Source organism: Ambystoma mexicanum, chromosome 9 (genome assembly GCF_040938575.1).
Source record: "Ambystoma mexicanum isolate Mex_15411 chromosome 9, UKY_AmexF1_1, whole genome shotgun sequence".
Classification (NCBI taxonomy): Eukaryota; Metazoa; Chordata; class Amphibia; order Caudata; family Ambystomatidae; genus Ambystoma; species Ambystoma mexicanum.
The window spans coordinates 366634865-366649099 of NC_090931.1; the positions used below are offsets into that span (position 1 = coordinate 366634865).

General features: G+C 45.3%; 1 protein-coding gene across 13 annotated transcripts in view; it reads right to left on the reverse strand.

The window, feature by feature from the left end:
* The window catches only part of ELN (elastin), a 187185-nt gene that overhangs the window by 72400 nt on the left and 100550 nt on the right, over positions 1-14235 (reverse strand). For 11 of the 13 annotated variants that reach the window (XM_069614808.1, XM_069614810.1, XM_069614817.1 and 8 more), the window contains exons 5-15: positions 12341-12373; positions 10950-11111; positions 8742-8918; positions 7896-7949; positions 7519-7656; positions 7255-7311; positions 7103-7144; positions 5369-5443; positions 5052-5081; positions 4497-4568; positions 2142-2222 (exon numbers count right to left, since the gene is read on the reverse strand). In XM_069614808.1, the coding sequence (XP_069470909.1) occupies positions 2142-2222; positions 4497-4568; positions 5052-5081; positions 5369-5443; positions 7103-7144; positions 7255-7311; positions 7519-7656; positions 7896-7949; positions 8742-8918; positions 10950-11111; positions 12341-12373 (921 nt within the window). The remainder of the gene's footprint in view (positions 1-2141; positions 2223-4496; positions 4569-5051; positions 5082-5368; positions 5444-7102; positions 7145-7254; positions 7312-7518; positions 7657-7895; positions 7950-8741; positions 8919-10949; positions 11112-12340; positions 12374-14235) is intronic. The other 2 variants (XM_069614818.1, XM_069614814.1) reach the window with 1 other exon arrangement.

Consider the following 14235-nt stretch of genomic DNA (forward strand, 5'->3'; position numbering starts at 1 on the left):
CCATTATTGCCCATTGCCCGTAATGTCGTCTGCTTCTACGAAGCTCATTATGAAATGGCTTTCAGTTCTGGCTGTAAAATGTTGTCCAACTCTGTGCTTCGAAGGCCGGAATCCTGACGGGTTTTCAGGATATTCCTCATTAATATTCATAAGGACAAATGTGTATACATTTAGAATCATTGCATGCAAATGTATCTCATTAATATTAATGAGGGGTATCTGGAAAACCAGGCATGGACTCGGCCCTCGCAGCCTGGAGTTGGCCATCTTGCTTCATAACAGTAAACATGAATGCACCTGAAAACCAACATGTTCAGGTCGATTTTAAGATAAGGAGCCTTCCATTTCAGCCATTTCATAACAGCAATACTGTACTTAAGGAATATGCATTCAGAAGGATACAAATAGTAATATAGTATTTTGCAGGACCCAATCAGAATTCAGATAAGCAGTGGCATGCTATTTATTGCTTTGGGGGGGATGGAGGTTCAAATTATAACAGGAATAACCAATCCGTGGTGGGCAATATTGCTCTGCAATTTCTGTAGTGGTTGGCCTGGTTTATCCTGTAGGTATCACAATGCTGCATAGCCCTGTAAATGCACAGTCACATGTCAGTGTATTGCTAAATTAAATGATTCTTCATGTGAAATCAGTAGGCTCGCAGTTTGCATGGCCCATATAAGAAACTTCTCTACACTGTGCCACTTTCCAGGGGACAGTGCAGGGGAGAAGGGCAGGAGAGAGTACATTTGCTCCAATGTTTGAATGGCGTTTCATGGAGTTTGCACTGCTGCAGTCTACACACTGGAAAGGCCCATTCAAACAGGTGCCCTCTTGTTCTTAGTCCATGCAAAGGTGGAACAGCGTTTTAATGAATGGTTCATGCCCACAGTTTGCCACTGTTATGGCAGCTTTCTTAGCAGTGTAAATTATGCCGCCTAACCAAATAAATAATTAATCATGAATGTAATTGGAAAAATTGGGCGCTTACCTTTGAGCAGCGAGGGGTGGTTTGTGTTTGTTTGGAAGCTGATAAGGGGCCTCATGTCAAACGGTGGCCCACAAGTTAATGACTTTACAAAATATGCAAACAATTCAGCTTCGGCAGCTCCTGCAGCCCAAGACATACTTCTTCCAAAGAAGATGAATGGCCAAGAACTCAATAGGTTTCTGGTTGTTACACTGATGACCCAGAGGAACATTAGCATCGTGATGAGCTTGACAGGTGATGGCAGGACAGGGAGTGTGCACCAATGTGAAGCAAAGCCAGCAGGAAGAAGATCAGTGAAAGGGGAATGTGGCAGAGAAGTATGGAGAGATAGAAGGAGACGGGCACACGGATAGAAGGCAAACAATTGAGAGAAGGAGTAGAGTGATGGGAATGGATGCCTAACAGAGGCTAAATGTCCTCAGCCCAAGAGGATTCACTGGTGAATTGAGCGATGCTGGGTCTTATATTCCACAGGAATATGTAAGGATGTGTGTGTGTGTGTAATTGCATGCATGCTTGTATTTACATGTGCACTTTCAAGAGGAAAGTGTTAACAAAAGATATTGATTACTACTGCAAAGATAACCAAGAGCATGTCCAGCACACCTTTGTTATGACTTAAACCAAGTTTGACAATTTCAGGAGGAGCCCCGTACCTCCAACCGAAAACAGTATGGGTGCGCGCATGCTTGTGTATGTTTGTGCGCACGCGCGTGGGTTTGTGCACACACACACATGCATGTTTATGGGTATACATATTTGTGTGATTTGATGTCACTGAGTGCATTAAAAGCAGAGATCTAGTCCTAAAAAAAGTGGGGGGACTTATTAACATACGAAATGTGGCGTCACCAGAAATTAGCATATCAAGGTGCCCTCTGGAAAAAGTGGGTGGACTCCTGAAAAAAGTGGGGCACTCTGTCCACCTGCGTGTACCCATGACTTGAGCCCTGATTATAAGTGTTTGCCTTGGGAACCAGCTCTGTGTTTTCCTGGGAGTGCATGCGGGTGTATCATGTAGTAGGGAGGCGTGTCTGCTCTTGACAAAGCTATGCTTGCAAGCAAAGCGGCCATTTTCTCCCCAAATACCAGAGCGCACTACCCCAGCCCAATGCGGCCTAAAAGCTAAAAGAGGCGAGCAACACACCGTGTGGCATCCAGCGCTGGAAAGCAGGGTAGCTAGTTAACCTGTAACCTCGGTAGCCATACTGGGGGTAGTGGCTATACGCTAACAGTGAAAGCAGAGACAAAACACTTACCAAAGTGAAAGGAAAGGGACACAAACTTCAGAATGCATGTACAATCTATCGGCCTTTAGAAAGAAACACAAGACTGGGGAATGTGGAACATGTTAATAATCATGAACACCATTGCATGCACATAAAAGACAAACATTGCAACATCATGAAAACGAGACAAGCGCACAGGTAGCCTGCCAGGCCATGCCATATCAGCATAGGTGAAAGTCCTCGGGCCCACCTTCATGCAGGAAAACTAACTAGGCTCTTGGAGGATACCAGCGTTTCCTGGTGCCGCTTGTATGCATTGAAGGGTTCGACTGCATAGGGCTGGAGCATGGGAGACTATGTAGACCATGGTCTGGAGATCTCTCCAATGGTGAAAGGATCCAACTATCAAGTGTGCTACTAACATCTGTCGGGAGCGGGAGTAGTTTAAAGAATGTTCTCTTCCAGGGAATCAGAAGACATGCAAAGATGAGCACTGGGCCAAACAGCCACCCAACTTTAGGACAACTTTTTTAACTTGACAGAGGTTGTCATGCAACAGACTTGTTTTTCTATATTGCAGGATGTTTGGTAGTCTGTTTGAGTTGGTGGCCTCAGTGCAGGTATTCAAGTACATTCTGTTCTCTTGCCATCTCGGGAGGAAAGGTCAGGGGCAATGTGCTCGCCTTGGAAGCAAGACGGCACAGAGCACCACAGGTTCGATCCTCGGGTCTGCGCTTATAAATAACCTACCATATCATATCTTACATTCATATCACTTGGGAATACCAACACCTTACAAAGGGTACAGAGAAACCTGCCAAAGTCAGGAAATAAAAAAGATGCATGCCCACTTCTACCATGTTCCCCAATCTTGCCACCTATGATTCTTCTGCTTGGCCTAGCCATGAGGTCACCAGCTATGGCTTATCAGGATTTGAGTGGCACTTACTCAGGCCGGACATTGACATACTTGCGCTTAGAATCACAGTGACTGTTTGACCTTGTTCTCCAGATCTGCATAACTGTGCACTTTTACCTGGATCTAATGCCTGGCTAGTGTCCCTGGAGTTTAATATTGGCTTCCTATACCAGTACTGGCACAAATCCCAGGAGGCCAACTCGTTTTGCGCCACTTTTACACAGCAATTTTAGGGTGGGTGCAGGACTTCGGTAAAACATATTTTAATTTTGGGAGTTGGAAAAGGTGTGGGGGGAGCATAGAGGAATACATGAGGGCCAAGACCCCATAATAATGCTGCAACAAATGCCGGGAAACGCCCATGATACTGTTGCAGAATAGCAAGAATGGGTTGTTGGTCTACTCCACAATAGGTTGATATGGTTTTGTGCATAACCGGTGTTATAGCCTTTAGCTTTTAAACAATAACACTTACTGTACTTGACTGCTCAACTCACCTTCTATCACTCACACCTCAAAGCTCACCCTCAGAAGATAGGTCTTCCTTGAGTGATTCGTTCTGTTGTAGGTCTTATAAATCAGGCAGATGAAAGCATTGCTTCCACTCAAGTAAAAGTGGACACTTCGGCTCTATTAACCCTCTCCAGGTTATGACCAACATTTGCTCTTTGAGGAGCAATCTGATGGCACCTTCTGGTAGGGCCTTAGCTGCCTATTTATTTATTTATTTTGTTTTACTGATCATTTATAATGAGCGAGTGCAATACCAGCGAGTGGTTTCTAAGCGCAGGATCGGGATTCGAACCTGTGTTGCCCCAAACTTGCCTTGCACCCAAGACAAACACGTCTTATTTCCCTATGACCAGTGTTATGTACCAGGTGTAAAGGATGTTGACCAAGCCAGACAGCACAGACAATGGCAAGGCTGCATTTTGCTGATTTCTTTTCCGGGCAGGTCCGTATATTTTGCATAATTAAATACAGTATGTTTCAGTTCACCTGCAGCTGTAACTTCTTGGACCCTTGACCCTGAAATCCAGCTGAATTCAGATATGGCAAAAAATCATGTTTTTTGGTGAAACGTGAATCCCTTTTTTGCAAAATGTGCATTGCTCTGTAGATTGGTGCTTCTGATTTCTGGGAAAAAAACATCTTAGTTTTCTTTTAAAGAAAGAACATCCTTGACGCTTTATTTTCAGAAAACTGAATTACTTTCTGTTTTTCACTACAGTAATTAACATAGAGCCATGCTTATGCATGGCTCTATATTAACTAAAGTAGTGATAAACAGAAAGTAATATGCATGATGCATATCCCAAACACAGACAGGCCAGGCGATAACCGTGCGGCTTACCTGGCAGTTTGGGGGCTTTGATGGGGTATCCCAATGGAACTCCTGGTCGCTGCCCTCCAAAACCTCCATAGCCTGCAAAATAAAAACAGAAAACATGTATTCTGATGCCTGCCACACCACTGTGAAAGGCAACGCTACCCCCGCTCCCCAATGACTGCAAAAGAACACAATCGGCTCATGCATGTAGTCGCCAGAGCAACGCTACTACAAGCGCAAGCACTAGCAGTGTGAGAGGCCACGACCACTGTCCCAGGAAAGGGTGATTCCCTTGCACCCGACCTCCTCTAGAAAGACGAATGCCTTGTTAATGTAGGAGGTAAGGGGGTGCTTCTGCTTTTGGGTGGGTGGGGCTGATATTTTATAGAAAGCAGCTTGATGAAGAATGGAATGTATTTATTTTATTTTATTTGCATTTTTAAAGCGCTCAAATTGCCCTCGGGCATCGAGGGGCTGTTACAGAATACTCAAGTGACATAGGTACAATATTGGTACAATATTGAGGATGCAGTTAAAAGACTGGTTACAGACATTGCTCATGTTCAAAGTGGGGCTTACCTGGGATTCCAGCATAGGCGCCACCTGCACCTGGACAAAGACACAGGAATGAAAACAGGGCTTGAGCAAGATGCTTCCATTGTCATCTCTTCCTCTCTCTCCTTCTCTCTCCCTATTCACCACCCTCCAACCTTCCTGACCATCATGCCGTCTAATTCCTCCCTTTGAACTTTTACCGCCACCCCATGCACCTTTCCTCGCTCACTGGACGCGTCCATGGACAATGCCGTGGTTGTATCTGGCCTAGACTGACCCGCTTCCGTCCCACTCCAGTCCACTTTCCCAATATTCCAGTCCGACCCACTGCTGCAACATACCAGGCACTTTCTGCTTGACTCCAGTTCCGGTTGGGACTCCCGGCAACACTCCTACTCCACCAGGGTATCGGCCACCTGCAACACAGGCCAATAGAGCAATCAAGACGCCATAGGTGGGAGCTACTTGGTTCATAAAATGCAATTGTTGGAATACAATACTGAAAAGTATTGTGTTTATAGGAGACGAGGAGAACACTTCACTAGGTCGCTAAATAAGATATTCCTGTGCAAATCAAGGCGGGAAAGAGTGCAGATTCCAGTGCTTAAAGGAAACGATGAAAAGAGCTGAAGCTTACGCAACCTACAGGCTCTCCAGCGGTTCAAACACAGCGACATGAGCATTCGCCAACCTCTGAGAGACGAACTGGTGTCTCCTTCATGTACGCTCTGGAATCTATGCATCGTGTAACCGTTTCGTCATAACAACCACCTGAACCCTCGCCAAGTACACACACGCGCGCGCATGCAGAAATCTATTTACTGTCAACTCTATTCCAAGTAAAATAAACTGTGCACTCTTCAAGGACTCAAAAAACGAGGAATGAATCCTCTGAAAAAGCCCCGTATGACCGCTCTACATTCTAATCCCGTCCAGGTGCAAACACCCAAGCCGCCACCTCTCTCCTTCCGGACAATGCCAGATGTGTGCTCTCGAAATTGCTACACTCTGTAGCCTGTGCGCTCTGCATCCTCACAGAGAGGAAGGGAGGGCGGCCCTGCAATATGCTGTAAACTCAAGAACCTGTGCAGTGTGTAGTCTCTTTTAGACCCGCTCCCCTTCTTTTCTTTAACCCCAAAAGCGTCCTGGTATCGATTAAACAGGAGAACCTATGGCCCGTCCACTCTCTCATGAACATACAAACTTGCACACTCTCGAGTTCCTTACAGGGGTTGCGCCCCCCATAAAACTTCATAGACATAGGGGCCTCGATTATCGTGAAGGTCTGAAACCTATCCAAACAACCTACAAAAAACAGCCATCACAAACATTGGCCCTCATTTGGAATAAGCCGGTCTGGGAAAAAAGCCAGTAAAATGGCCAGTGCTAACAGCTCGGGCATTTTTCCCGGAGCGGCATACTCTGAGTCTGCTGGTAAGGGCAGTGAACTACGGATGACAAGCACTTTGTTGTGCTTCTAGGGTAGAATGCAGAGAGCTCTTTTTCTTGTTTCTTTTGGAGAGGGTGTAAGAGCTTGGCCTCTTTGTGTCCATAGAGAATGACAATTCGCCATCCGTTCCATGAGTTCACGTGAGAAGACTAAGAATGTTCATGGTTCTGTAACTCTTCTGTGCAGATGGAGACTGCCAGTGTTCTTGTATCTGGGCGATCCAAGATGTGGGCTGCTCATCAGTGCACGGCTAGTCTACACACCCATCTCTCTATAACATGTTTCTGTGTAACTTTTGCAGACAGTCATGTAAATGTGTATCTAACAGTAGGGTTCCATGTGTTAATATCGCCACAAAAATATCAAGATACAAAAATATTGCCATATTGTTACGGCGATATTGACCCATGGACCCTGCGGGGGACACCCCCGCAACCCCTGCATTATTTTAAATTGTGTGCAGGGGACACCCCCGCAATCCCCGCTCCCACAAATTATCCCCCCCCCCAAAATATCGCCTAAGCCGAGACAAACGGCCATATGTACGGCGATATTTTTGGTGGGGATATTTTGTAGGGATACCACAGTAGACGATTAATGGTTTCAAAATATCACAAAAACATACCAGTTCCAGCACCACCTGGATACACACCAGGCAATCCAACACCTGCAGAGTAAAGCACATCTCCAGTTACTGACTAAGACAGGCTTTAAGTAAACTTGGGCTCAGAACGTATTTATCTTTTAAAAACCTTTCCTATTGATCCTTTGACCTACCTGGTAGTTTTCCGGGTTTACCCCCTGCGCCTGCCCCTAATTGTGGAACCACAGCACCTGAAAAACAGCCAGGTAAACAGAGCTTTTCATGATTAAAAGTAAAGCAAGCCCAAAAGCAAGTCACAGTAGCCAGCACAATCTAGTATCATTTGCATGCCAAGTGAGATATTTTGTATAGCACAACATTCTGGGCAAGCCATTCATGGAACTCAACTGCATGATCCTGGACAAGCAAAGGAAAATCATAGATGCTGTAATCACTACCTGTAGATAAGCCTGGCTGCACCCCAATACCACCGACACCACCGGCGCCAGGTACACCACCGGCGCCAGGAACACCACCGACACCAGGTACTCCACCGACACCAGGTACACCACCAGCACCGGGGACACCACCAACACCTTGTAAGGAAGAAATAACATGGAAAAGGTGTAGTCACCTTTACAGACCGCCTTTCTTAATCATTATTTGAGAAATCAATTTCTTTGCCCCATGCTTCTGAAGTTACGCACTACTTCATCACGCCAGGAAATGCAACCACACATTGCTTGAGTCCCTTCTGTTAAGGTCCCGGCAAAATGTTCTCATAGGCACACTTTCATGGGGCGCTCGCATGAATGAAGAGGGTATCGACACCTACCTACGCCACCGACACCGGTACCCTGTTGCCCGAGTCCAGCACCAGGGACGAGACCTGAACAAAAAAAAACAAGGTGAAATGACTGAGAGCGTGAGGGCAGATCCCTTCCTTTATGGAGGGAAAGAGGCACTGAGCTGTTGAGGGCAGGGATTTCTTGTGGGTTGCACTAGCCCACTGGTACAAAACGACAGGGAAGGGTGATAAAGCAAAATAAATCCAACAAATGCAGGTAAGAACTAACATACGGGTACCGGCAGGTTTCGGTCTATTGACCTAAAACATTTGACCTAATCACATTTAATAGAATTTATTTGACCTTTATTTTAGTCTAACATGAGGGGGAAGACCCTTGCAACACCCCCCCCCACTTCCCCTCAACCCAATCTTTACCCTTAGCCACCCCGATTTATATATATATATATATATATATATATATATATATATATATATATATATATATATATATATATATATATATATATATATTTAATTAAATCTGACCAAAGAAAGCTCAAAAGAATTAGATCAAATGTTTTAGATCAATTATGCTAATACCTACTGGGCATACACAAACAGACACCAAAATACACATATAGATAAGTAAACCATAGCTAGAATGGCTGTTGTATCAGGTTCTACAATTGTGTTATCCAAGGCCAAACTTCCTTCCCTGACAATGTATACATATTGTTCATGTTCAATAAGAAATGTTTTTCTAATGCCAAGCTCTACCTGAGCTCTATGGGAAAAAGAGTGGGTAGACACAAAGACACCGAGCACCAGGGCCGGCCAATAATTGACCACATAGGGAAACAAGGAAGGGGGAGCAAATGTTGAATAACTTACCAGCTTTGAGGGCTGCTTTATAGGCGGACTTGAGACCACCTGCGGCCTGGCCGGGCCACACACCTCCAGGGGCCACACCTGGCCGGATGCCACCAGGGTACACGCCTGGTTGCAGACCGCCAGGGTACACGCCTGGCTGGAGACCGCCAGGGACCACGCCCTGCTGGGCTCCAAGGCCTGCCATAGAGAAAGAAAAGGGCTAAGAATGCAAAAAAGGGAGAGTCCAAGCAGGCTTCCAGCGGCATCATGGGCCAGCACTGCATGCTTCTAATCGGTCACAGCATTTTACCAATAAGATCCATTTTATGGATGACTGCATCGATGTGAGGCAGAATGACACAGAGCAATTGTGGGTAATCCTCTGAGTCTGCCCAGCGCTCTGTCAGAAACTTTCAGCCTGAAACACTCAACCAGCCAAGCACAGGGGCATGATCCTTTCCTGAACTCTCCTCACTACACCACTGCTGTTGTGCATTGTTTCACTTTACAATTATACTAATGCTGTAGCCACCCAATATTGTTTACCTCTGGTTAATTATAGGCTGGCGTTGGGGGCCATCCAGTATTTGAACACTGGCCCCCGTATGCTCCCAAGGACTTAGGACAAATATTAACACCATGTATCACTGGTTGTTGTCTTTCTTCGCGGTTGACGTCAGAACGTGCTAAGACTATTATACATATTGCTCCTTTTTCTGCTACATTTACCTTTTGGAAGGCTCTCTCCCTTTCACTCAGAAGCATGGGGCTCTCAGATACCATTTTAAGAATGCATCCATGGGTCAAGTTGGTTAGATATTTATTCAACTGTCAAATTTCTCTTTAGTCCAGGTCACTTAGCCCTGATGGACAGCCTTCTGGTGTCTCACACCTCTTCCTGGGATGAGGAATGCTTTGTTGGATGAGCACAAAACCATTTTCAGGGCAACCAATGAGACACTGTTTCACAGTTGTTTGTCTAGGTCCTTTGATATGATGGAGGGTTCTCTTTCTGTGGATCGGCTTGCGTTGGATTCCTGGCTAATTATCTAGCTGGATTTGAGGTTCCAGTCTTTGCTGCACAGATCCCAAAGATTGTATGAAGCCCCATCCCCTGGTAATGTCTTCCATTTCTTTTAAAGTCGATCTGCCATTGCGCACGGGTCGGTGGATGGAATTCGTCTTAGCTGAAGCACCTGCTATAAGCAACCCTTGTTGGGAATCACAGGCACTCCCCGTGCGATTACTGAAGGAAAGAGGGCAAGAAAAGCGCCCTACACTCAAATCCCAATATTCTTGCTCGTGATTCCGTAACCCAACTAGGTGGTAATAGACATATACTGCTTAAAAGCCCTGTTACTTTGGAGTATCCAGTACAAATATGGAAGAAATAAACAGTACACCATTCTGGTTTGAGCTTGGGTCTCTAGTTATGTTGGTGGTGTAAACATAATCGCTTCCTACTCTTCTAAAGTATCAAGTTCTTGTGGTTAATGAATGGAACTAGTCCAGGGATAATGCCATTGTGTTCTGTCTGGGACTGCCCAGAAACAAATTGCAGTGGGTAAGATTCAAAGGGATGCTGGCAGATGGGGCAACATGCTACCCTACTTGTATGTGCTGAATAGGCTCCTGGGGGAGAAGCATGTGCCCGTCAGAGCATTCTGCTTAAAGAAGGCCTTAAATGGCTTTGCTCACCCATCGCTTATGCTCTGATCACACCAGATCCCTGTGTTTGAGATGTTGATTTTCTTCTCTAACAAGCTCTATTCTCTTTGTCATCTTTCTACTGCCCGGTTTGGAAACTCTTTGGTTTCCCTTTCTCCCTTCTGTTCCATCCTTCCTGATTGGCCATCGACAAGCAACTTGTTTTGCAGTGTTCTGTTGAGGTTCCTCACTCGCATCTTGAGGACCACATAATGAAATGGAAAAAGCACATTACTCATTGGTGGGCCAGATATCAAGCCTAAGCAGGAATTAGGGGACTGCAACACTTTTAAGTCTCCCCTTCCTTTCAGCTTCTATATGGACATTTGTTTTTCTAAAGTCCATTACCCTACGGTCATTCTTCAAGACATTTCTCCCTTAGAGGCAAATGGTCGCAGGTCATCAGTTTATAAAGTTGTAACACACAATGCTCACATTAATTTCTATGAACTGAATTATGGCTCTAAAATGTTTGGTGATCTGCTTCCTTGAACTAAGATTGAGAGCAACTGAAGAACTCACCAGTTTTGCCAGGCTTGTAACCTGCTCCTAGACCACCAGCACCCAATCCACCAGCACCGAGTCCACCAGCACCCAATCCACCAGCACCGAGTCCACCAGCACCAAGCCCACCGGCACCCAATCCGCCAGCACCGAGTCCACCAGCACCGAGCCCTCCAACTCCTGCAAGGTAAGACATAACCCATTAGTGACCTCTGAATCTTGGCTCACAACAGCCGAGTGGGAGTCAACATCTGCAGGTTTGACGCAGGAACGACTGACAGCATACACCCAAGCATCACATATAAGGTCTAGAGAATTAGAACAAACAGCTCCAGGGGGGCAACAAACACTCCTCAAACAGCTGAACTCATGTGCTATGTTCCGGGAAAAAGGAACAGTGATCCTCTCAGCGTGTGCTTTTCCTGAATGGGAAGCCACTAGCAGCTCCTGTCACTCTCAGAAAAGAAAACTGTATCCACCCCTTCCAAGGCACATGCCATGTCATGAAAGAAGTGAACACAGGTGTAAGGAAACTCCACCATCAGTGCATCTCAATCCTCAGAACAGGAAGGCGCAGGAGCTTGCGGATCCCTGCTGTCGGCCAAAACCTAGACTCAGAGCAAGGATCACATTGCTGTCCCCTTGTCTGGGGACCTCCGATCTATAGGAATCCCAAAGTCTGCATGGCACAGGTCCTGGCTTAGGGCAGCACCATACTGACAGGAGCCCAGGAGTCTGTATATCACAGGTCCCAGGTCAAAGAAGCTCTCACTCCAGCCAACATCAACATATTGCGCCCGACCCTCAAAGATTTCCATTACAGAAAATAGGACCTATGGCTCTAAGCATCACAGATCGGGGCCTATGGCTCTAAGCATCACAGAGTAAAATATCCAAAAATGAAATTGAAATAAAATCACAATATGTCAATGCACGTTCCAATCTCTCAGTACTTTTGAAGGACATCCCTGATTCTTAAGTAACATTTTTTAAATCATTTTAATTTAAGACTTCAATATAAAAGGTTGCAAAAAACAAGCAATATATCCTATTTATTATTGTTTTCATTCCCTTTAGAGTTCAAACAGAAAAACACATACTCTAACACCTAATGTTTTTAACTGATGATGCAATTCAAAACATGTCTGATAGTGACCTCTACTGAGGTAGATCAGTGTATTCACTCATCCTCTTTAGCACGTGGGAAATCAGGTCTAGAAGTCAGTATTAAGCCCCAGCAGAGCTCCTGCTCTGGAAATATTTGGCACTTGCAGGACTGAGCCCTGCCCAGCCCTGGCCCACTGAAAGCTCTGCTAGCACAGTCCTCACACTATGGATGAAAGCACATATGCTCTCTCATGCTGCACATTCACGCCACCCAAAACTGAATTGGAGAGAACGAATCTTACCTGGCTTGGGTGGTTTACCTCCAGCACCAATGCCTATTGAAAAAGAAAGCCCATGAAGTTAACGCAATGACGCGAAGAAGAGTTTAAGCTTTGAAGCACTATAACAGTTACATTACATCACAGGTGTTAGGAATATAGTGCAACACGCTTCAGTGTCTCAAAGTACTAGAAAGCAGATGTAAACAGATGTAAAGCAGCATGTTAGTGCTTTAGAAAACACAGAACAGGTAGGAAACTAAGAAATAAGAAAACATTCAACTTAATGGAAGCCACCATTTGTTTGACAACATCTTACATGTTATGTTAGTTATTTGTATAGCGTGGCGTTCGCCACCGAGGCATCTTGGCCAAAAAGGGCCTAGATTTCTTCCTTCAGTCAGGAGATACCAACTTTTAATGAGAGGAGAGAGCAGTTTCGCTCTGAGTGGAGCGAAGGAAGGGGATGGACGGTGCAGTCTGGATCGCTGTGTCTGTTAGTACTGAAGAATTGACAGTTGCAAGGAGGTATTTGCAAGGATACAACGAACGTTGGAAAAATCAGAATTGTATGCGATAACGTGTTGAACATGTATAATGATAATGAATGCATTGGTTTATTTTGTGTAGGGCAAGCGATGGTGATTTAAACCGTGGGAGCCTAGGGTATGAGGACTCGATTCATTATTAGCCCTTTGTTGACACAACCTGCAGTGACAGGAACCACCTGGGATGATGTTTGTTTTTGTTTGTTACTATTACCAACAACATTCACCTTTATGCAGTCTATTTCGGCCTTGGCTCACAGAATTAACATTCTGGCGTTTGAACTGGGGTAGGACGCAGAGAGATGTCCGGTCCAAGGAGCCACCATACTTCCTGGATTGGAAATGCCGCTCATGCATTCAACATTACACGTCATGCTAACGAGCAATTCTCCAAATCCTCCTGGGAGACACAACCCAATTCTCACGATACTTTAGGAATGATCCGCCTCCTCCCTTTTGCAGGCCTATCATTGACCTAACTACACCGACTTGCACCAACGCTACGGCAAAATATTTTTCGCCCACTGCACCCCACCTCCCTGTGTTTTTTCATCTATTTTCCATTTTTCCATCCTCTTATCTTGTCCATGCCCATTTTCTTGCAGAAGGGATGTGACCTAGTAATTTGGGCTGAACTACCCCTTTTGGGGTGGGGCCAAGCCTGATTTGCGTGTGGTCTTTCCCCTTCTGTAATGGCTTGGCAGGCGAAGAACGAGGGCCTGGAGGGTGGCCCAGAACAGTGGCAGAGGTTAAGATTTGAACCTTCCAGATATCACCTCTTGTGTTTTGCTGTGTTCTTAGTTTCAGCAGACTATGGTCTGGATACCCTTGGGGGGAACACTACAACGATCCACCAAGAAGCCTCAGCACTCTGATACTGCTATGGTGGTGATTTGGTGCACAATGAAAACATATTCAGGTAACAAACCATAACAACTGTAGGGCTGCATCAACAGTAGAGACCTGTTTTTCCCCCCGCAATCGATAAAATAGGTACCATAGAGTTGGGTAACAATAAAGATAGAATATCTGTGTATTCTGCTCAATTGCCATGGGGCAGAACTTGCTTTCTACACATAAAACTGCTGTGTGTCTAACTCTGCAGTTAGACTGTATGTATCTTAGCTCGATATGCTTCTATGCAAAGGTGAATTGGCATTGTTGCTGTGCAGCAATAGTTTATAAACTGGTGGTCAAAGGACTGTTCCTTTTGACAGACAGGGATGTAAAGAGAGACAAAGTCATTTCTGGTTTGTCATTTGGTAGATTAAGCATGCTGGACTTCCTTTGCATCGTGTACTCAAGGTGGCCCTGAATCATGCTGTTCCCATCTTCATCTTGTATCCTGGCTTGCAACATTATGTTTTACTA